Source organism: Pomacea canaliculata, linkage group LG6 (genome assembly GCF_003073045.1).
Source record: "Pomacea canaliculata isolate SZHN2017 linkage group LG6, ASM307304v1, whole genome shotgun sequence".
Classification (NCBI taxonomy): Eukaryota; Metazoa; Mollusca; class Gastropoda; order Architaenioglossa; family Ampullariidae; genus Pomacea; species Pomacea canaliculata.
In genome coordinates, this window is record NC_037595.1 from 5845597 (window position 1) to 5866980 (window position 21384).

A 21384-nucleotide genomic window follows, 5' to 3' on the forward strand; every position below is an offset into this window, starting at 1 on the left:
CTCAGAGCGCCAGTGAGTCCTAGCTCACTTACCTGCATGCAATAACAAGTGTATTAACTATCTAACAAGGGACTTTCTGCTATGGTTTGTTGAGTACAATGTATAATCATTGACTCTATCATACTCTATTGTTGGGTTCACTAGGGACGCCATGTAATTGACTTTGTGTGTGCTAACATGTTGAAGACATGCACATCCTGTATATGAATGTATTGAAAGCCATTAAAAAGTTTTCCGGATCTCTTTTTGAGAAGGTTATATGTGAAGTGAAAGGCTCGCAACGGACCCTTTCATGAAATGCAAACACGAGTAGGCAAACATCAAAAGCATTCAGCCGCACTTAACTGTATAATGGTTTTCCGTCGACTGCCGGTCTCTTCTGCTTAATGGTTTCTTCTGAAGATTGACTATCACACAGTTAGTCCTTTGCTTTGTGATTGCATCGATACCAGCAGTCTTCTGGCGATTTCAGCTCCGTTGACCCGAGTCTCTATAATTATAGTTAATTGTGATTTATTACTGACGACACAATTAATGGCTTTGCGAGGTGAAGATGTGAACTCAGGGCCGTTGACAGCCAGCAGAGACTTGCTCAAACAAGTAGCTGGTCAAGTTGATTGTTTCAAGAGTGACAAGAGGCTAAGGACAGACAAAAGCTATGTCAGACAAATCAGTTACAAAACATTGAGCTTGTTCCTAATCTCAGCTGTCTGATTGTCCACCAGCAAGTCAGCCTGACATCACCTCCCCACCACTGGCAGAAAACCAGATGAAGGTCTCTCACCATCAGCGAGTCATCATCATCAGGTGTGATCATCGTGGAGTTTGACAGTGTGACGTGTCTGTCAGCTACATACAGGAATAGACAAAGGTCACCGAGATACAACCACAGTGCGTGTAGCTCAGCACTCGCCCACAGGACTGCAGGTGGATGTGAAACGGTGTGATGTACAAAACTTACATCACGTGTTCTCTTATGTACAGAAAGAAGTTGCATTAACCAAGCAGTTACAACATGAGCATGTTCTCCCACACTGCTGTAGCTTCGTCCATCGCCATGAACTGTGGTCAGTCATGCCTAGCGCCTGTGAGCCCGACTTTACCGGTGGGGACAATCGCCATACAAATAAACATGTTGTTATTGTTGATGCTCCTCCAGAATCCAGATAGGAACTCAACGCTGATCGCTCGATCGAATGCTTGCAGATGATGATGATGATGATTGATTGATGATGATTGATGATGATGATGATGGATGGAAGATGATGAGGAGGAGGAGGAGGAGGATGATTATCTCGTATACATATAACATTCTGCTGCTGAGACAAATTTTCATATCACAGTCCAGTAAAAAAGAGTGCCAAACACTCGCACATTTGGCGTATTGAAAACATCGCACCAAGATGAACTTGGGCAGCAATAAAATTCGAGAGCAACGATGATCGAGCTTTTCAGCTTTTGAGTGGATTCAGCTTCTTGATTCCTTGTAAGACGAGTGTGTGCGGGCACGTGCAGACCGCGAGCTGGGACAGGAGGTCAGGGTATGGCGTTCACGTGTCTTTATTACATGTATCCTCCGATACATGAGCTAACATTAGAACTGCATTTTTCATGGACTTATTAAGCAGGGTAGGATGTATTTCGGAGAAAAATTCGCCAATGCTCGGACAGTATAGTCAGCATGACTTGGTAACGCGCACCGTCAGGGCTCAGGCCCCGAGGCAGATGACCTGACATTACAACGGTTCCTTAATGGGGTGCTACACTTAAGCAAGATAATGATGCCTTGCAGGCAGAAACTCGCTCATGCACCCAGAGTGTATACTCAGTACGACTTTGTAACACTCAGTAGTGCCGCTAAAAGCCAGCAGAGGCTTTTCACTTTTGCACTCAAGGCTTGTGAGAGACAAAGTTGCAGAGAAAAAAGTGAAATACCTAAATGAGTGTCTTTAGTACCTTCTGATACCCCCGCCTTTTTTTTTTTTTTTAATTTTTTTTTTTTACACACACACATATATTTAAAGACTCACACCATTACATTACTGTTTAAAAAAACCACATACACCGACATTTATTATAATGTTATTAAAGTTTGCTGCTACGGACAGTACAACACATAAATTTACATAACAAATGAGGAAAACACGCACGACAATGTAAAGTCTACGGAACTTGAAATTCAGTAAATATTATGTTTTTCATTTCAACGTAAATTTGTATGGTGCAGATGGATGGACTCACCGTTTGCTATGGTCTGTGCATGCGCATAAAAACAAAGTTCATTATCGCTATGCACATCATCTGCACAATAAAACAAGCTGTGAACGACAATTCACACGTACATGGCGATCAGGTTTTGCAGGACTAAATGAGCGATGTCTAGTCTTTCACTGCCAGCAAAACCTGGTTGTCATACACACACAAATGGTCGTCTGCAGCTTGTTTTATTGTGTAGGTCTTGTACAGCGCGGCAATGAACTTTGTCTTTCTTCACGTGGGCGTATTATTATATGAGTATTATTTCCACAGACGTCTGTTTATACCAAAACAATAAAAAAAAATTAAGGCTGGACCTTCTCGCACAGCTGTGGGCAGGGTACACAATCCTCCCTCGTCATGCCTGCACATAGAACTTGGCTGGTCTCCAAGGGACTTGAGAGCAGTGCCAAAGTGACAAAAACCACTAATCAACCAACAGTTCAAAGGCAACAGTGGCCCACCAATAACCCCATCCCTACCTTACCCCTTCCACCCGTATTCCACACGCCTACTTTCCCCTCCCACGGCATAAAATTGCCTGAGGGCGGATCTCACACGACAACAGCAACACCGACGACGCCGTGGCTTGAAGACATGCACTCGACCAAGTCAGGATCCCGTCCTCGTGCATCCACAGAACCAATAGGAAGAGCGGTGCTGTGGTAGAGGGGTGGGCACAAGGAAGGCGTTGAGCGACAACAACGAGACTTTGTCATCAGGCAACAGGACCTGTGCCAGTACACGTCCTTTTTCCTCACAGTCACCGGAAGCTGTCAGCTAACGCGAACACAATGTTGAGTAAAAAGGAAGTGACGAACTGACACAAGGCAGATCTTCGACGGTTGCACTGAATATAAGGGTTCAGTCCAAGTGTAAGCGACTACATTGACTGTGGAGTGGTGACCAAGATGACAGACCGGACAACTATGATGACGATGACTTTGGTCCTGTCGCTCTTTGCGGTGCCGGTGGTGGACGGACACGGGCGACTCATCGACCCTCCGGCGAGAGGGTCAGCTTGGCGCTTCGGCTTCAACACTCCGATCAACTACAACGACAACGAAATGTCGTGCGGAGGCCTCAATGTAATGTTCCATTTGCTCTTTACTAAGATTGACAATGTCCTCACACGATGACATCGACTTATCATCATCACCATTGCCACCACATCGACAATAACTGTTACATGGAGGCCTTGAAGTAACTTTATTATGCTGCTACTGTTCTCGACTCTCCTGTTACTGTAGCGTGTCATCTTCCTGAACCTGAATGAATCATCTCTCATCTCAACTCGTCTCTCCCCGATCCAACTTCGATTCTCGAGATATACACCAACAAACATCGCAACGAACAGGTAAAGAGGTAAACAACGCTGACGTCAGGATTGTATATGGAGCTGTGAAGGCCTCAGCCAGTGGGAGAGATTCGAACTGTGTACAAGCGTGACCTCACGACTATGACCTCTTTCTGTTTGTTCACAGCGATGTTTGCAGACATACTTCGAGAAAGTTAGTGGAGAGTTCACCCAGAGTTTGCGAGATGGCGCGCGACTGTAGTAACAGAGTTGAGAATAGCAGCACAGCAAAGTTACATTATTTACTAAACGAGTCGCTTAGCTATGTTGGTTTTTTGTTTTTTGTTGTTGTTTTTTTTCTTAGTGAGGTAGGTAGATATACTTTACCAGTTAACAAATTAATGTGGTTATTTACTGTGCGATTTTTTGCTTAGCTCTTGAAGTTATTACATCTTGAGTTACAAGTAGTGTGATAATTTAGGGATTTATTTAGCTGTAATAATGTTAACTATAAGTGCCTTGACTACCTAGCTATTTAGCTACGTGGACTGTTTATGTATTTGCGTGTTTACGGAACATTTTTTTTTCACAACAATAAACCCGAAACAAAGAGCACCAAAACCCATCAGGGCAAGTATTGGTTGTGCGGTGGGCACTGGGATTCGAACCCACGGCTACATGAAGTAGGATATTGGTGACCAGAGAAACAAAAATCTCTCGTGCGCGTGAAGTTCGCACGCATGCAAGCATGCACTGCACATAATCAGGTTGCAGATGACTGTAATCAGGATGTCAATTTTCATTACCTGTAAAATTAAGGAAAAGCACAAAACAAAGTCTGTCCCATATGTCCCACGTTTGGATATGCTCGAAATACGGAGTTGCTATAATTTTTGTACAAATACTGTATTTACCAAACCCAAAACAGAAAAATGTGTAACCGGACAACATTGATTGGGTGGGACACTAACAGGCGGGCAAGTTGTTACATGCTTGGTTCGTTAAATACTGCACATTCAAGGAAAGGAAAAAAATGGAGCAGTTTCTCTTCTCAAAAAGGAAATAAAAATGTTTTGTTAAAGTTCAGCAGACATCTGAAAGAAGGCTTTCAGGGTGTTACGGATAAATTGCTACCTGCTTTGAATGCTCTAGTGACGTCAGCGGGTTCTCAGGTGAGCAGACGACGGTGGGTCAGGCCTTAACTATATCTGTCGTCTGGTCGATGATTCATGGACATGAATTCATTTTGAACAGCTTCTGCACATGTGAATTCATTTTGAACAGGTTCTACACATGTCAGATTCGTGCCAGTGCCTTTAATTATTCGTCTGCCCCAGGTGAATGCGCTTCCCAGAATCATGGCTTAAGTACCCTCATGTAGACGTGTGTGTATGTACTGCCCAACATTTTGAGAAAGGGATGTAGTGCTTCTAGTCAACGATTTGTATCAGACACTCTGTTATGTTAGTGCACGAAGTTTTCAGATATATACATGTATACATATAACAATGTGACTTTGTCGCCAATCAACCCTTGACCTGTACCAGTACCCGTCCTTCCTGCTACAGTCAACGGAAGCTTGCCAGCCGATAACATGATGTTAGGCAAGAAGGAGGCGACAAGCTGACGCCAGGCAGATCCTCCACAGGGTCCACAGTGGAGCGTCATCTCCGCAAATCTTGATGAATACCCATATTACCCCACCCCACCTTCCGTTTTGGAAATATACGCTTACAAACACCACAACGCAAATAGGTCAACAGCACTGACGTCAGGATTGTACATGGAGACGCTGTCAGGTGGAGGTGTTAATGAATGTAACGTCGAATCATCCTTAAAATTACTACCACAACTAGAGCTGTCGGTGTCACCATCACCACCTTCACCGCCACAACTATAAATGCTTTTGCTGAGGCTGCGACCTTCTTCTTGATCTCTTCCTTCTCATTCAGGGACAGGAAAGACAACTGCATGAGTGACTTATCCTCCTTTGGTGTGTGAATTATTTCAGACGTTTCGTCTCTTTTCGCTACAAGAGTCCTCTCCACCAACCTCTTACCCAACCTCTTTCTCAACCTGACTCAGCATGCGTCTCGTGTGAATCATGGAGTCACTAATCACTGCACCCATCCTTCATTTTCACTTCTTGTGAATATAAGTGATTCCGGTGACGATCAGTCATCTTTCCTCCTCGATCTTTGCCTCCTCCCTTCCTTCCTGTCCGATTATCCTCTCAACTAAAATGTGTCTGCAGACTGAACCATTGTTCAAAATCCTTGCGTTGTATCTTATTCTCTCTGTGCTTCTTGGCTACTAACGCAGTGACAGACTTAGTTACTTAGACATGTGACTCACTTAGCTGTTGAGTCACTTAAGTGGTGTAGTAATTGAGTGACAGTTAATTTGTAGTAACTAACCTAGCTACCTAGCTATGTCGCTGTGTGACTTGTTTATGTACTTGCCTATTTACGAAGACTTTTTTTGTCACAACCTCAAACCTCGAACAAACAGCACCAGTGGTATATTCTTCAAGGCAAGTGTGGGGTGTGCGGCGACCGCTGGGATGCGAACCCACGGCCACACGAAGTAGGAGGGACCTACGCCACTGGCACCATCGTTCGCACCTACACGCAGGGGCAGACTATTCAGGTATTGTATGATTGTAGTACAGTTGCTTACAAAATGAACAGGTAAACCATACTGATTGAAAAAGCCAATTAATATAGAGACTTTACTAGCAAAGTGAGCAAGGGGCTCTCCCTATCTACAATTAATTTGAAGCAGAAGGCCAAAGTGTTTGTGGGAGGTGAATATTATTCTCACAGCTTCCACAGTGCGGGTTATGAATAGTTTCTGAGCTTTGTTTAAAGTTCAGTAATTCTTTGACTCTTTCTGTGCTTGATAATGTTTGTATTCCAAGAATTTGTGACATTGTATCTCGCAATGAGTTTTAGCAGTCATTGGCACAAAAAATAATAATAAAATAAAAAAATGCACCTAACTAGATATTTAAAAGCTGCATGTTAAGCGTTGTTCCAGTCGTGATCGTGACTGACTTTCAGAACAAAATCTGAGAAAGATAGTAAAATATTTTTCTAATAAAATGTAACACTGGATTAGCATTATTTGAAATAGAAGGTTCTCATCCTTACTCTGGAGTGATCTCATGAACCACCGCCTGACGAGGCTCATAAAGTGTTGTTGACTAACACAAGCATGTCCTTGGTATCTCATGGTTACTAGCTGAAAGGTTAAGGACCTACTGTGTATTTTACCCCTGTGGTAAGGCACTAGTCCTGTCTGGACAAACATGGCCACGAGATGTCATCAGTCTTTCATTTTCTTGTTTTAATAAGACAGCATCACGAGTTGTAGCAAGTGGTCTGCTGGTCATCACCTCGACCTTCACTCACAATTTTCAACCGTCTGCTTCAGGTGACTGTCCAGATCACATCCAACCATCTCGGGTGGTTTGAGTTTCGCATTTGCCCGGTAAGCGACCCGACAGTGGAGGTAACCCTGGAGTGCCTCGACACCCACCTCCTTCCTCTGGCTAGCAACGGTCAGACCCGTTATAAGATTGACAGAGATAGCCGTAACTACGTCGTTGACCTCGTGCTGCCGTCTGACCTGGTCTGCGATCACTGTGTGTTTCAGTGGAAATACCACACCGGTGAGTTGTGATCAGTTGACTGGTGAGCTGTGATAAGGTCACCGCTGAAATCATATAAATATACCCTCAAAGAATATTTTATATCTGTTTATTTATCATTGCTGGTCTGCGCAGTAAGTGCAATCTATCTTGGTCGTGGTGCTGCGCATTATAAATACCCATTATTATTATCATTATTATCATTATTATCATTATTATCATCATCATCTAACGCAAAAAAACCATATCTTGTTTACTTATGGAAGGAGCGAAATTTTTAGTTTACTTCTGTTTACTTTACTAGAAGAGGAATGACTTTTGTGAGAAAGTTTACCTAACTTACTGGTAGGGAAAGGGCGGACAAAAAAACTAGGCGAAAGCAGCGGCTGATTATTCCCCTTTGCTAACCCGAGAGAAAGAAAGGATCACAAACAGAACGACGAAAGAAGCAGTAAAATCGAAAATACAAACATACAAGATGTCTTTACCTATAAACTGATTTACTATAAAGTGATAAAAATACGTAATATAACCGCATTGACAGGGTAAACAAATATATATTGGGCTGGGTGTTTTTGGTGGTGGTGGTGGTTGGGGGAAGGATAAATTGTTTGTACTCATGATCATAGAGCCACATTATATCAGGACATTGTCCTTTTTCAAGACCTGTCTCGGATACCACCAGATATCAGTCAAATCTTTGTATCTCACTCCCACGTTTCAGAAAGTAGCTCAAGTCATTGTGGGGTGGGTCGGTGCTCATCACGTGAGGTCATTGTCAGGCCACCCGATGATCATGTCAGTCTCATGTCAAGACTCACCCAGAAGTGTTTTACGAAACCCCACAAAAGAAACCGTGAAATGCTATTCTCGCTTCTTGTCTTTGCAGGCAACAGTTGGGGGAGGGATCCTGACGGGGTGGAGTGCGTGGGATGCGGAGCGGTTCAGGAGGAGTTTTACGGTTGCGCCGACATCGCTGTTCTCGCCAACGACTCGTCACCACCACCATCAGCAGCAGCGAGTACGGATGCCCCTCAAATCAAACTTGTGACCACCGCAGCCCCGAGCACCTCCATGGCGGGTGTGGTGACGGAGGGACAAGGACAGCAATGCAGAGCAGTGGGGGTGTGGCGATCGGTCGCTGGAATGAACAGCTGGTGCGCGACAAACTGCGGTGCCGGCTACTGCCCTTCCTCCCACTGCCGCTGTGGCTAACCGCTGAAGCAAATGAAGATGTTGACAATATTTTTGTTCGGACACGCTCGCACGCACGCACGCACACACACTCACACACAGAACGATATCTTCCTAAGCATCTGATCTGAGAATCTTTTGATGTTGCATTGACTTATTAAACTGACACTTCAAACACTTTTAATATCGATGTAGCTATTGATCACTGTGCGTGAGTGAGTTTCATAAGTAAATATATGTGTGACATACATAATATTTCTACATTTTTACATACATAATAGTTCTACTGAGTAATTACAAGACCAAATCTCTTCTTACTGACACTCGCCAAAATCTTGCTCAGCTTCATCGCAATCTTTCTCCCCCTCTCTCTCTTGACAATTTAAACTGGGTGTTGTATCCTGTGACACTGTTCATCCATCGGCTTTCCTCCCAAATGATGCTATTCTCATCTCTGACTTATTAACCAGATCCAAAAGCATCTTCTTACTGATGCTACTTCTGAACTTGTTGTCTTCCTTGTCTTCTTTCGTATCGACTAGAGAACTCTCTTCTTGCTGGCCTTCCTGACTCCACCATCTATATTCTCCAGCTTGTTCAAAACAACATTGCCCATCTCATTTTCCGTGAGAATAAGCTTACCACAACATTCCTCTCATCACTACTGGCTCCATTTCTGAACGCATTTAGTATAAAGTTAACATCCTCTGTTATAAGGACCTTACTCTCTCTGCCCCCATCTACATATTCTACTGATTCAACTCACATCTACACGTTGCCTCATTCTCTCATGGTCTCTTCAGGCTTTGTGTTCCTTAGTCCAGACTTCTTACATGTGTTCTGGGGGTTTTCTGTCTCTGGTACTCTGAAATGAACTGCCACTTCATATTCGCCAGAAGCGGATAGTTGAGTGCTTAGAGCGCTGGTCTCCGGACTGAGAGGCCATCGAGCTGGTTCGATACCCGAGTAGCGCAGCAAACGTCCCCAGTCGACTCAGGAATGGGTACCTGACTCCATAGAGAGTTGGGGAAGGCAAAGGCACCCCCCCCCCAAACCACCTGAAAAGGTTCTGGAATTACCTTTTACTCGCCAGAAACATATTTTCTCTATTCATCTAAAACACATTTTAAAACTTAAATTACCATTTTCTCGTCCTACAGTGTCTGTCAGTGTGTGTGTGGGTGTGTTTCCCCGCATGTGTTCATGAATTCTTTTACGTGTGGACCATTGAACTGCTATTACAAAACATGTGCTTGATAAATTTCTTCTTTGCTTCTTCTTAGTAGTAGTAGAAGGAGTAGAATACTGTGCATTGCCTACAAACCTTATTTCTACCTTGTCTGTAAACGATTGCGATCACGTGTCTGTGGTATGATAAAAGTTATCCATCAATTTATCAGTATCCGGAAATGACTTGTCTGCGCATGTCGTGACGTTGGAGACTGTGCGTCGCCAAGAGATCGTTGCCATGGAGTTTCCCAGGACCTCATGACTCCATGAACTGTGGACCAGGATGCAGATAGGATCTCAGTGATTATGGAAACAAAACACACGCACACAAGCACAGTAGATAATCAGGTGGCAGATGACTGTAGTCAGGGTCTGAGTGTTCATTACCGGTAATTGTAACAGCTGTCCAACGGTTAATTACACAGTTCTGTGTAACTTGACTCAAACGTTCACCAAACGCACAACGGAAAATGTGTAACGAGTCAACCGACTGACTGGGTGCATGGGACACTAACGGACGTGGACATGTACACACGTGTTCCCGAGGTGACTATACATACTGTACACACTCCACGAAAATGTTGCCAAAAATATTTCTTTTCTTATAAAAATGTAAAAATAAAGTTTTATTAAAGTTTAGCAGACATCTGAAAGAAAGCTTTCAGGGTGTCACGGACAAACTGTTACCTGCTCTGAATGCTGTCGCGAGGTGAGAGGTTCTCAGGTGAGCAGACGACAGCGGGTCATGGGTCAACTGTTTCTCTCCCCTGGCTGGTGATTCGTGATTTCATTTTGAACAGATTCTGCACATGTGAGATTCGTTCCAAACAGCTCAATTTGTCGTCTGCCTCAGGTGAATGTGCTTCTCGGAATCATGACTGAGGTGTTGGCAGGTGTGTGTAGTGACGTACTGCACAACTTTTGAGAAAGGGATGTAACGGATAAATCAACGATTTGTATCGAAAGTCCGTCACTTCGGTGCATGATTTTTTTTTCTGTGTATACATATAAAATATTCGTAGAATACTCTTCGCTAATGTCTTGGTTCGAAACTGTCGGAAGTTAATTATTACTGTACCTAATACTTGTATTAATCGCGAGATGATTAGATCGTATCTCTTTAATTTGAATGCGTGTGCTGTAAACTTTGTTACAGAGTTAGAATCAGTACAATAATAATTATTAGTAATATAACATAATAATGGTATGTGAGCAGTTTAATCGTGTTTGCGATATGCTGACAATGTCCAACTCACTGCGTATCGTTTTGGTCACTTAACAGTTGCACCGGCTTATTGCGTCACATCCGAATACTCCAGACTGGACAGGTAAGTTGGATGGGAACAGCAACAATTTACAGGCTGTGAAGCTGGACATTGGTTTCCACACTCGGATTTCTGACAGCAGAGAAGCAGGTAATCACATGCTCACCTTGTTTTCTCCAAAGTGTGTCGCGGTGACAAGATATTGTTGTGTAGGTGTCAACTCGCTACCTGTGTGCTGTACCTTGTGTACCTGTCCTAATCGCGGCTGACTTCCGTGTCGCTCCTATCGTGTAATGGTGTCAGTGTGTGGCAGGGGATCGGACCCTCAAGCTGCTGTTATGTACCCCCCTCTCTCACTCAGACACACACATACACATTCACACACACACATACATGGGAATAGATAGATTCACACTCTCTCTCACTCTCTCTCTCACTCGCGCACACACGCAAGCACACACTCTCAAGTCTGTATGTGTGAGAGATGTGTGATACGATAATGTTTACTTATCCTAGTCCCAAACAACGTGTTCGTTTGCATGATCGATTCATAAACTACTCGGCTGTCGACTGTCCCGTGCAGGGCCACCCAGAGCCAGCACGACCCCCGGGGTAGGTGATATCTCAGGGCCCCTTGTAATTGTAATCGTAAATTATTGTCCCAGTATATAATAATATGCATACAATTCGATTGTCAATATCTGCATGTCATGCAGTAAGGTAAAATAGACTGCGAACAGGAGGAGAAGTGCACTAGGATCTACCATCACTAGTTGAACACAGAGTTGTTACACCTGAGTGGTTAGTAAAAGAGGAAAAATTAATGACATTACAGGATGAAAGTTGTAGTACCCCGCCCCTTAGAAAAAATCCCCAGCGTGAGGAATGTTACATCGACCTTTCTTTAAAAGGAAAAGAAGAAGGGGAAAAAAATCCAGTGAACAATGCCGGGCATCCTTCACAGCCCCGGGCCCGGGTACACGAGACCCACCTGCCCCTTGTCAGGTCCTGTGTCGCTTTATCGGGAACAAAGGAATGTCAAAGGTTACACGTGCAGGTGCTTTACACTCTTTACATCGATCTGCGCTTGCATCGAACATCTGTGGACACGTATGTCGGGAAGTTGCTGACATAACACACGTGGGTGGAATACCTGTGACATGAACATTAGTACATCACCGACACGAATACCTGTGACAGACAGCAACATTAACTGACAACAGACAGCAACATTAGTACATCACCGACACGAATACCTGTGACAGACAGCAACATTCACTGACAACAGACAGCAACATTGTGGGTACATCGCCTACACCACCTCGTGTGTGGCTTTCGAGCTACTTATTACATTTCTCTTTCTGGGGAAAGACCTTGGAGGTACATCAGTCCACTCCCTGGGTATGTGCTCGCGCGGGTGTGTGTTGTGTGTGTGTGATGTTCATAGTTTTTATATTAATCTATTATTCTGGTCTATGCTGATATTTGGATTGTGCTATAGGTGTGTACAGTTGTGTGATGTAATTAACAGTTATTGTTGATGATGTGTGTTGATTAAACGGTTGTTTTGTCGGCTACGTTAACAGTTGATGTGCTAATCAAGCAGTTGTTGTGTCTGCTATTCAATAGAAGGTTTGTTTGTGTGTGTGTGTGTGTGTGTGTGTGTGTGTGTGTGTGTGTGTGTTGTTTAAGCGATTGTTGGGTCTGCTATGTTAACTGTCGGTATGTGTGGTTGGTTCATGTGTTATATGTGTTCATGTAACACTTGTGTTTATCTGTTATATGTTCTAGCAAACACGACTAGTTTGTCTGAAGTACAAGATAGGCAGGAAGGGACTTGAGTTAAACCAGCGGCTTATATACAGTTCTATCATTGGTTTATATTGTTATTACTGCTGGAGTAGGCTCAAGACTTAAGTCATGTAAATCTTGTCAGCATTTCATTCATTCAGAGTCATGTAGGTTTCTAAACATATTTTTATCAGGGATAATGCTTACATGGTCCTACTCTCAGTCACCTGCGGATGTGAGCACGGCCGTGTTTTATGTACATTTTGTTGACATGGTTTCTTGTGTTATATTTTCGATTACTAGAGAATTTTTTTATATCAACATCACACTATTTATGGTTAATATGTTTGTGTGACATGTGAGATTGACATGTCGGGGCTGCGTTACTATTTTTAGTCTTCAATATTTCCCATGTGCAAATTAAGTTGGAGGTGCGGACAGTGAGTTTTGACTGTTTTGTGCGTGTCGCCAGTTTCTTTGTGTCTCAATGGCAGGGTGCAGACCATGACTCATTTTCTAAACATTATTAGTCAAAGGAAAATGTAAGATTTCTTGCGACCTACTTTTGTGAGTCACCCGCAGGTCTGCATGCACCCACGCCACGGTTGAGTTAAAAACCAGGTCAGGTCGCCAGGTGAGGTCAAGTTTTCCAACACTGTATCGAAAGCGACTGAGAGCAACTTTTCTCGGAAATCAACTTTTCTTGTCTTCCTCCTCTTAACAGTGAAAACACTTTGTTGATGAAATAAGAAAGTTTCTTTACCCTTAAAATCACTCGCAGCAAATCATTTCTCAAGGGAGAGATACTCGAGTTGAGTGTAAAAAAAATGTTCAGGTAATTTACATCTTCGTGGAAGGTATGGTATTTTTTAAATTAAAAACTTAACCAAATTCATATTTAGATAAATAAAAATAGGACCGGATATGTTTGTGTTTACCTTCCTTCCAATTTGTGATACTGCTTTTGTTGTTGGAAAACAGATCTGTTATCACTATGATTGTTATTAACCGTTTAATAGTAGTTTGGACAAAAGATCAGTCGCCATAGTTACTCGATGGGGGAATTTCCATTTGTCTTGATGATGCACTCGGGCCCACGCACTCATTCTCGGGCAAGCACACTCACCACACGACACTCTCACTTGTTCACTTTGCCTCTTATTTCTGTCTACTGAAGATTTATTGCCTCCCACAGGTTTCCAGTGTCAAGAAGTGGGATGATTGTTGTGCTTGTTATTCTTATCCTTCCGAGTATTGTCCAGAACTTATTTCAGGCGAGTGACAAAGAAAATAAGTCTAAGAAGGATGTACATTGAAACAATGATAACGAGAAATGAAGAAGGAAGAATGGATGCAAAGCAGAAAGAGAGAATGACTGAAAGGAAGGAAATTAGGAAAGCATGAAGGTGAAAGGTCATGGTTGACAATCTATAAGTTTGACAAACGCTCGTTTCAGGTGATGGCGTACAGTCTTTCTCTTCTTCAACCACCCCAGCGGACGTGAAGAAGAACAAAATGCCGCTCGCTCGCGGCAAGGCTGCCAAGGGGGAGGTCAAGAAACTGGACAAGAGTGACATTCGAGTGATGCCGAGCGCTCCTCCCTCGGATGACGACGCCCTCTTTAGTGCGGCCAAGAACATTGGGCGGCCTTTGCCCCCGTTGCCCAGCACGACGAAAGACTCTCCCCCAACAGCACCATCTGCTACGACGACGACAGTGACAGCGACGAAGTCGTCATCATCTTTACCGTCTTCTTCATCATCTTCATCTATATCGTCATTATCATCGTCGTCATCTCAACCCTCTGCAGCCTCGGCAGTGAAGCCCGGGGTGATTAAAGCCAGACGACCGGCACCACCGCCGCCGCCACCGCCACCACCTCCCCTTTCACAAGAAACACCGATACCGCCCCCAACCCATCGTATTCCACCACCTCCACCTCAAGCGTTGCCGTCTCATCCAACCCCTCGTCTTCCCCTGCCTCCGCCCCAAGCCTCACCGTCTCCCCCACCCCCTCGACTCCCACCTCCCCCGCCACCCTCATCTGCCTCGCTTCCTGCCACCCCCATGTCACCCACTCCTCCTTTGACCGGTTCCTCGCAGCTGATCCCTGGACCGAGGGTCCAGCACAGCCTCATGTCGCCCACAGCCGAGCCCCCCAAGCCCTCCTCCTCCCTGTATCCTGTCTTGCAGGACCCGTCGCAGACGTACTACTCCGAGGTGGAAGAAAACTATCTCGAGCCTGTGCCAGCAGCAGTGCTGGTGCCGGGACCGACCTGCTTTCCCAAAAGGGCATCCGCTCCCACCACCAGCGGTCTCCGGAGCGGGGCGGAAGAATCGAACCAGGAGAGGGCGACGCGGCCAGACCGACTTCCGCTAGCTCCGGAAGCGAACCGTGCTTTTGCGGGAGGAGGGATTCTGGATACGGGGTTGCGCGAGGCGCCTGATCCAGGTGACGAGGCGGAGGGCGATGTTTACGAGTTTATCGAATCACCGAGACAGCAGACGGAAGGGAGGGAAGCGATGCAGCAACATGATGTGCCGCAGGAAGGGATGCAGCAACACCAGCAGCGACTGTCAGGTCCAGTCCAGCTTCCGCCGAAGATGCAGGATGTAATCAAGCATCTACAGGAACGTCAGCGGGCACAGCAACAACAGCCGCGGCAGGAGGAAGGTGAGAGCGGGGTCACGGTGACATCCGAAGCTCGAACCGCGAGACCCGAGTCACGACAACCACGACAGTCGCAACCACACCAACACAGCTCACAACCACGACAGCAACCGGAACAGGTATCACCACCACCACCACCACCGCCGCCGCCGCCGCCAATACCACAGCAACAGCAGTTCCAGCCTCCATCTCAACCACCGCAAACCGCGGAGGTGGCACCGGAAGCGGAAAGAAGTGCACGACCTGCGTCCAGCGGGGTGAGCGATGGTCAGCAGCAGCACAGCCAGGAGACGCTGCTGCGGCGGACTGTGTCGGGGCGCGCCGCTCATTTCCGCGCCATGAGCTCTGACCGCCCCCCGCCACCCGTGCTACCCAAGCCCGGCGCCGCCCCTCGCCCCCAGCGTCCAAGCAACACCAATGTCGCCGCACTGGCCGCCGCCCTCGGCCCCCGCCTGGCCCAGGTGCAGCAACAACCGGCTTCCAGACCAACTTCCGGTAGCCTCCCGCAGCAGGCCAGACTCGCTACCATGGAGTCCGGTAAGTTGATGGCTTGTTTACCCAGTTGGTTAGTTTACTAGTGAACTGGTCGCTCTGTACACGACCTGCTCACAAACAGGCGTGAGTGTCAGGCCGTGTCAGCTTAGTCACGTGATGTGCACCCGACCCCTGGTGACCCCCCGCTGACTTCCACTCGATGTAAATACTATGAATGTTTGAACCACTTTCTGTTGTATTTCAGACAGCATAGGTGACTCGATCCAGAATATTCCCTCAGTTCTAAGTAGCGTCACAGCTCCTGCTCATCCCAAACCTGCTGACGTCACGGGTACCGTGCCTCACGTGCCGACTGACGTCAGAAACAGCACACCGGCAGTGACGCCAGCTGGGAGCTCTGACGTCGGCGTGGCGAAAACTGTTTTGGATGCTTTCATGGACACGGCGATGGTCAAGGACGTGCTGGCCATGGACATTCCGGAAGATCTCGTCAGGAAGGCGATAGAAAAACGGATTCTATGCGCTGGTGAGTTGACTGTTGATATCGATGAGGTTTCTGATTGTTAATTTGATTAACTGGCTTCTGATCGGACTCTGCGTAGACAGCTTAAAACATTACTTTCGCTCACTTTTGCTTTGTTGTTTTGTTGGTTTTTTTTTTTTTTTAAACTATGGAGCAAACAAAAAATTAGTTTGTATGAATAAATAATTCTAGAAAATATTGTGTGCGTAGTGTCTTTTGCGCGTGAACCCACGAAAAGCTCGAGCAGGATTGTATGAGAGGGGAGAGTACTCACGAAAGAAGCGTGATGGTGTGAAGAACGAGCTCGGCTGTCATGCCTCACGTGAAATCTGTTCAGCCTTAAAATAAAATGACCGAATTATTTCTGCGGCTTCTAGTGAATGTCGATTCAGATTTTTTTCTTGACATGTTTTTCGGGTTCAGGCTACAAAAGTCAGTATATATGTGTATGTGTGTGTGTGTGCAGGAGATTCGTTTTCGACCGCCAGCGCCTTGCTGGACGCTGTCTTTGACCCCACGCCGTCGCCGTCGCCGTCCGAGCCTAAGCAGACGTCCACAGGTGAGCCTCGCTATCGTTCGCTCGGTCGTTTTCCTCCACACTTCCTCTTGCTTCATTCGTTTGTTGTTTTTTATTCTTCCATATATTCTCCATATATTTCATATATTCTTCCCATCTTCCCTTTCCCTCCTATTGGGCTTGAAGAATACCGAGCTAACAATTAAAGCAGGTAGCCCTGTAAACAGTTGCCACATACAGAGAAAGAGCAGCTTGTACCAGACGAGAGCTGAACCCGAGACATCCAACCTTCAGTGTATTGGTGACAGGCGCTAACCGTTGCGACACCAAGATTTATGAGATTGAATTCAAGTTTACTTTTCCTTCTACTCCTGTTGTTATCCCACTGATTATTCTTGTTCCATTTTATTTGCGTCTCGCGCCACGTTCTCTGTTGTTGGGGGGGGGGGGTTGTTTGTTGTTTTTTTATTTGTTTGGGGTTGGTTTTTTTTTTTTGTTTAGTTTTGTTTTTGTTTTTGTTTTGTTTTTTCTTGTTTTGTTTTGTTTCAATACAGCTTTGTGTAATTCCGTTCTTTTTTTGCTGTTGAAATTTTGCAATGCATTTTGACTCAGGCCGGAGGTAGAGGGGTGGTTAGTTTGCCCGTGCGCTTTCCTAAGTCTTATGGCTGTGATGTTAGTGAAAACTTCCATATTCTCTAAAATGACAACGTTTGTTTGGTGTGACAGGTGTTCCGCGTGATATTGTTTTTCTTTATGTACAGATCGTTTATTCCCCCTCCTGTTTTCAGTTCCAGGCTTGAAGCCGGACGAGATCCACCGCCTGCTTGACCAGCGGTTCTGCAAAATCTGCATGGAAGAGGAAGTGTGCATCGTCTTCATGCCATGCGGCCATCTGGCCTGCTGCAAGGAGTGCTCGGAGCGCCTGAAGGAGTGCCCCATCTGTCGGGCCGCCATCACCCAGCGGGTGCGCGCCTACCTGGCCTGACGTCACTGGGCCCTGTTGCGCAGGCGCGGCGGGCTTTAGACAGGTGCCAAGGTCCTCATTGAATCGCGTGATCTACAAAGGGTCACGTCGGAGTGACTCGAGTTGCTTAAAATAGATGTGCAGAGGGAAGAACAAAGTGACGGGTGGAGGGGAGTCTTGCTGCCTTATGTTTCACACTAGGTCCAGCTTGCTAAAATGTTATCTGGTCTCACCCCACTTCTACTGTCTTGGTGGGTGAGGAATTCACCTGGGGTATAAACTGACTGCCTGGATGAAAGGGTTTAGTACTTCAAATTCGCCATTGGATTCTGGTCGGCGAGTGATAAGAAAAGTACCCTCATTGGGAGATTTCCTGGAAAAGTGAGTCGGTCCTGGTTCCGAGATTTCTGATCATGAACAGACGTCCGGTGTCTGTCAAGATGGCTGACATTCAGCTTGTCCTTCAGAACATTTGACTGTTTGTTCAGGTTGGAGACATGAATATCCGCAGATAAATATTAAAGTCTATTCTCACGTTGCAGTGTTTTCAAAGTTTGCACTTGTAGCATTTCCCTTGCAGTGTAGCTTTGCAACACCCTTCTCCTCGCACGTAGCAGGGGCACTGCAAGGTGACGTCATCCCTACAGAGGATTGTGGGTACTAAGCAATATAGCAACCGCTTGTGGTTACTTAGTCCTGTTACTCGAGGAAGGAGGGTGAAGAAGATAAAGAAGTGGATTAGGGGATGCCATGTCTTTCGATAAATAGAACCAGGTCCTAAATAAAGCTCGCAAAGCTTGCAAACCCTGCAACGTGCGGTTCATTGCAACGTGAGAACAGCCCCTAATGGCCTCACCTCCCTGTCCCCAATTGCAGCACACAGATCCATACAGAATATTTGTACAAGCGTGGAGACCATTTGAAATGCTATTTAAAAGTTCGAAGATGCAGTCAAATGAAATGGCTTTGCAACTATCTTCAAAAATAATAGAGAGTAAATCAAATGAAAGCATAGCATTACATTAGCCATTGGTGTCCTGTTACAGAATTTTGGAAATCTTCATCAGTTTAAGTCTGTTATAAAAAAGGAATAAACCCGTTGCAGGTTACACAAAAATCGCCCCTGGATAAAACATTTTTACAAAATAGCTACTTAGTAATGATTATTAATTTCATCGTCGTGACTGACAAATGTCTGCTGTCATTTATTTTTTTATTATTTTAGATGAAGGTAGTCTTGTTTGAATGATTATCTTAATGCAGGTTTGCTGTATAAACTGTTTAGTTTCACTGGATAGGTTAGGTGTATGAACATTTATGGAGTACAAGTGGATGTATAATATATATCTTGAGATACAAACATAACGTGGGATGAGGGTGTGAGTGGGTGAGAGAGGGCTGGTAGAGAATAAGAATTTAAGCCATTTATTTCTGTATTGACACTAGCATGTGACATTGCCCAGTAACACCATTCCTTTGTAACACAAGTCTTGGCACGAGCAGCTTCCGAGAGCTGCACGACCTTCTCTATGTCCACAAACAATCCCACAGCCTGAGGTCTTGTCATGCTCAAAGTATCTGCTGCTGTGATTACTGTACATCTCTGACAAGCTCAACACCAAGTCTTCTCACTCTTGCCTCAGACACCTGTCATGTTCGTCCTGTGGGTGTCTGTCCACAGTCCCACGTGACATCTTCAAGAGCTGAATACATTGAAATTTATGTTCACGCGGCCTTACGTTGGCGGGGTCCATACAGTTACTTCTTGTGATATATTATACTAGTATTTGATGAGTTCATTTTCAACTCAAGATCTTTCTCGCCCTCAAGTTTATTGTTGTTCTTTGCCAGTGGTTTCTGCGTCCTTTGATTACCATGATTACCTTTTGGGGGCAACAGTTTGGAAAGTGGAGTGACAGAAGGTGTGTTGGTTTACCTTCCTTACGGTGATTTTCTGTCATTGTATGGCAAGGATGCTCTTTCAAAGTGGCTTTAATATTTGCTTTCGAAAAGTGAGTGTGCATGCGTGAGATTTGCATCCATGACACATCCTGTCCGCCAGGACCTGCTTGTGCACTGGGAGAGAATTATTTTGTCTGTGGTCAGAGCCTATCAGCGCCACCTTGTGTCCACTGCCAGTAAAGTCAAAAACCTATTCTATGTCGCACGGACGCATAGTATTTTTTGAAACAGAAATCCTGTTAATTTTTTTGTGAACATTTCTTAGTTTTGACTGTTTTCATACTTTTTTTCATAAGTTTTAATTACTAATAGAGGGGATGCATTTTCAGCATGTGATTTGTTTATGTTGATTGTTTTTGTTTGTATTGAAAGTCCTGATGATGTCAGACTAAAAGCGCGAGGCAGGTGAATGGAATCGAAAACTATTGGATGAGGTTTACACGTTCAAGCTGTAGTCACCACAAAGTCCCATTTTTAAAGATTTCTGTTCTCAAAAGATCGAAAACTTAATTCAGTCCTTTTGCTAAATCAAGTAAATAATTTGATGTTTAAAAATTGTTCAACACTTGTTCAAGATATCTTTGTATTTATCGACTAAGGCAGTATGTAGTTGTACACGATTACACCGCCAGCTTCTCTGTTGCACCCAGTGTCCTATCTAAAACAATGTTAAAAAGATTTGAATGATTTTTTCCCGTTGTAAATACTGTGATACTTTGTAGCAGAATGAAGTGTGAAAGACCGCATTATTTTCTCAACCAGCTGTTGTGAGAGGGTGGGGTCACAGTCTCTGATGTGTGATGAGTAAGATGCCTCCATGATTACTTACACTGCTGAATGGACTCGAACTCTGAGGTGTTAAAACTAAGCACCTGTTGGATCACGCATTTCTTGTCGTCCTTCAGTCTATTTAGATAGCTAGCTGTAAAAAACTAAATCACATCTTTTGGCGATTAATTAAAAATATTTAAATATATGCATATATAGATATTAGGAGTGTGTATGAAGTACGCAAAAGTCGTTAATTTGTATTTAAGTAGAAGTAATTGATTATTTTGTTTGGATAATGAAGTATGCGTCATCGATTGATTATTCTCACGTGCATGCAAATACTGTTGAGAAATATGTGAAAAGCTATGAATGCTTATTTGTGTTGACTGCTTGACGAGAGATTTTTCTCGATAGTCTGAAATCCTGAAAATTCCTGGAATTAAGAAAACATGAATGATTGATCACGGTGAGTTCTTTGTTTTCTTTTTGTGTTTATGTGTTTTGTGTCTGAGCTCTCGTATCTTAGAGATTGGCAAAGTGTGTGTGAGAGAGAGAGAGAGAGAGAGCATCCGAAATCCTGTAATAAAATGTAATTCTGTAGATGTAGAAGAAATAAATTTAAAATACACCTGTCTTTTATAACTGAACAAACACACACATATACAAATCACTTCCAACTGTCAGTTTAGGCTCTAGGCCGTTAATCAGACAAAGGGAGATAAAACACAGAGACAGCTATGTAATGGGAATTTTAAATGTCTTCCAGTCCGTACAGATCATCTGTATTTTAAGGTTC

General features: G+C 44.5%; 2 protein-coding genes and 1 long non-coding RNA gene across 4 annotated transcripts; 2 read left to right on the forward strand and 1 right to left on the reverse strand.

The window, feature by feature from the left end:
- Positions 1-2883: 2883 nt before the first annotated feature.
- LOC112567350 lies at positions 2884-8583 on the forward strand. Its single transcript, XM_025244029.1, has 4 exons — positions 2884-3344; positions 6065-6202; positions 6989-7226; positions 8095-8583. Exons 1-4 carry the CDS (start codon positions 3168-3170, stop codon positions 8418-8420), a joined length of 879 nt encoding a protein of 292 aa, XP_025099814.1. The 5' UTR covers positions 2884-3167; the 3' UTR covers positions 8421-8583.
- A 1208-nt stretch (positions 8584-9791) lies between these two features.
- LOC112567354 lies at positions 9792-11017 on the reverse strand. Its single transcript, XR_003099804.1, has 3 exons — positions 10886-11017; positions 10317-10547; positions 9792-9900 (listed from the first exon to the last, which is right to left on the reverse strand). It is a non-coding gene; the product is annotated as an uncharacterized LOC112567354 (long non-coding RNA).
- Positions 9893-21058, forward strand: LOC112567349 (basic proline-rich protein-like). Of its 2 annotated transcripts, XM_025244027.1 has the most exons (6): positions 9893-10175; positions 10912-11044; positions 14142-15893; positions 16096-16377; positions 16841-16933; positions 17680-21058. In XM_025244027.1, the coding sequence occupies exons 1-6, from the start codon at positions 10155-10157 to the stop codon at positions 17874-17876; spliced, it is 2478 nt and encodes an 825-aa protein (XP_025099812.1). In that variant the 5' UTR covers positions 9893-10154; the 3' UTR covers positions 17877-21058. The 2 variants fall into 2 exon arrangements, with proteins under 2 accessions (XP_025099812.1, XP_025099813.1); XM_025244028.1 differs by lacking the exons at positions 9893-10175; positions 10912-11044 and adding an exon at positions 13397-13542.
- Positions 21059-21384: the final 326 nt, after the last annotated feature.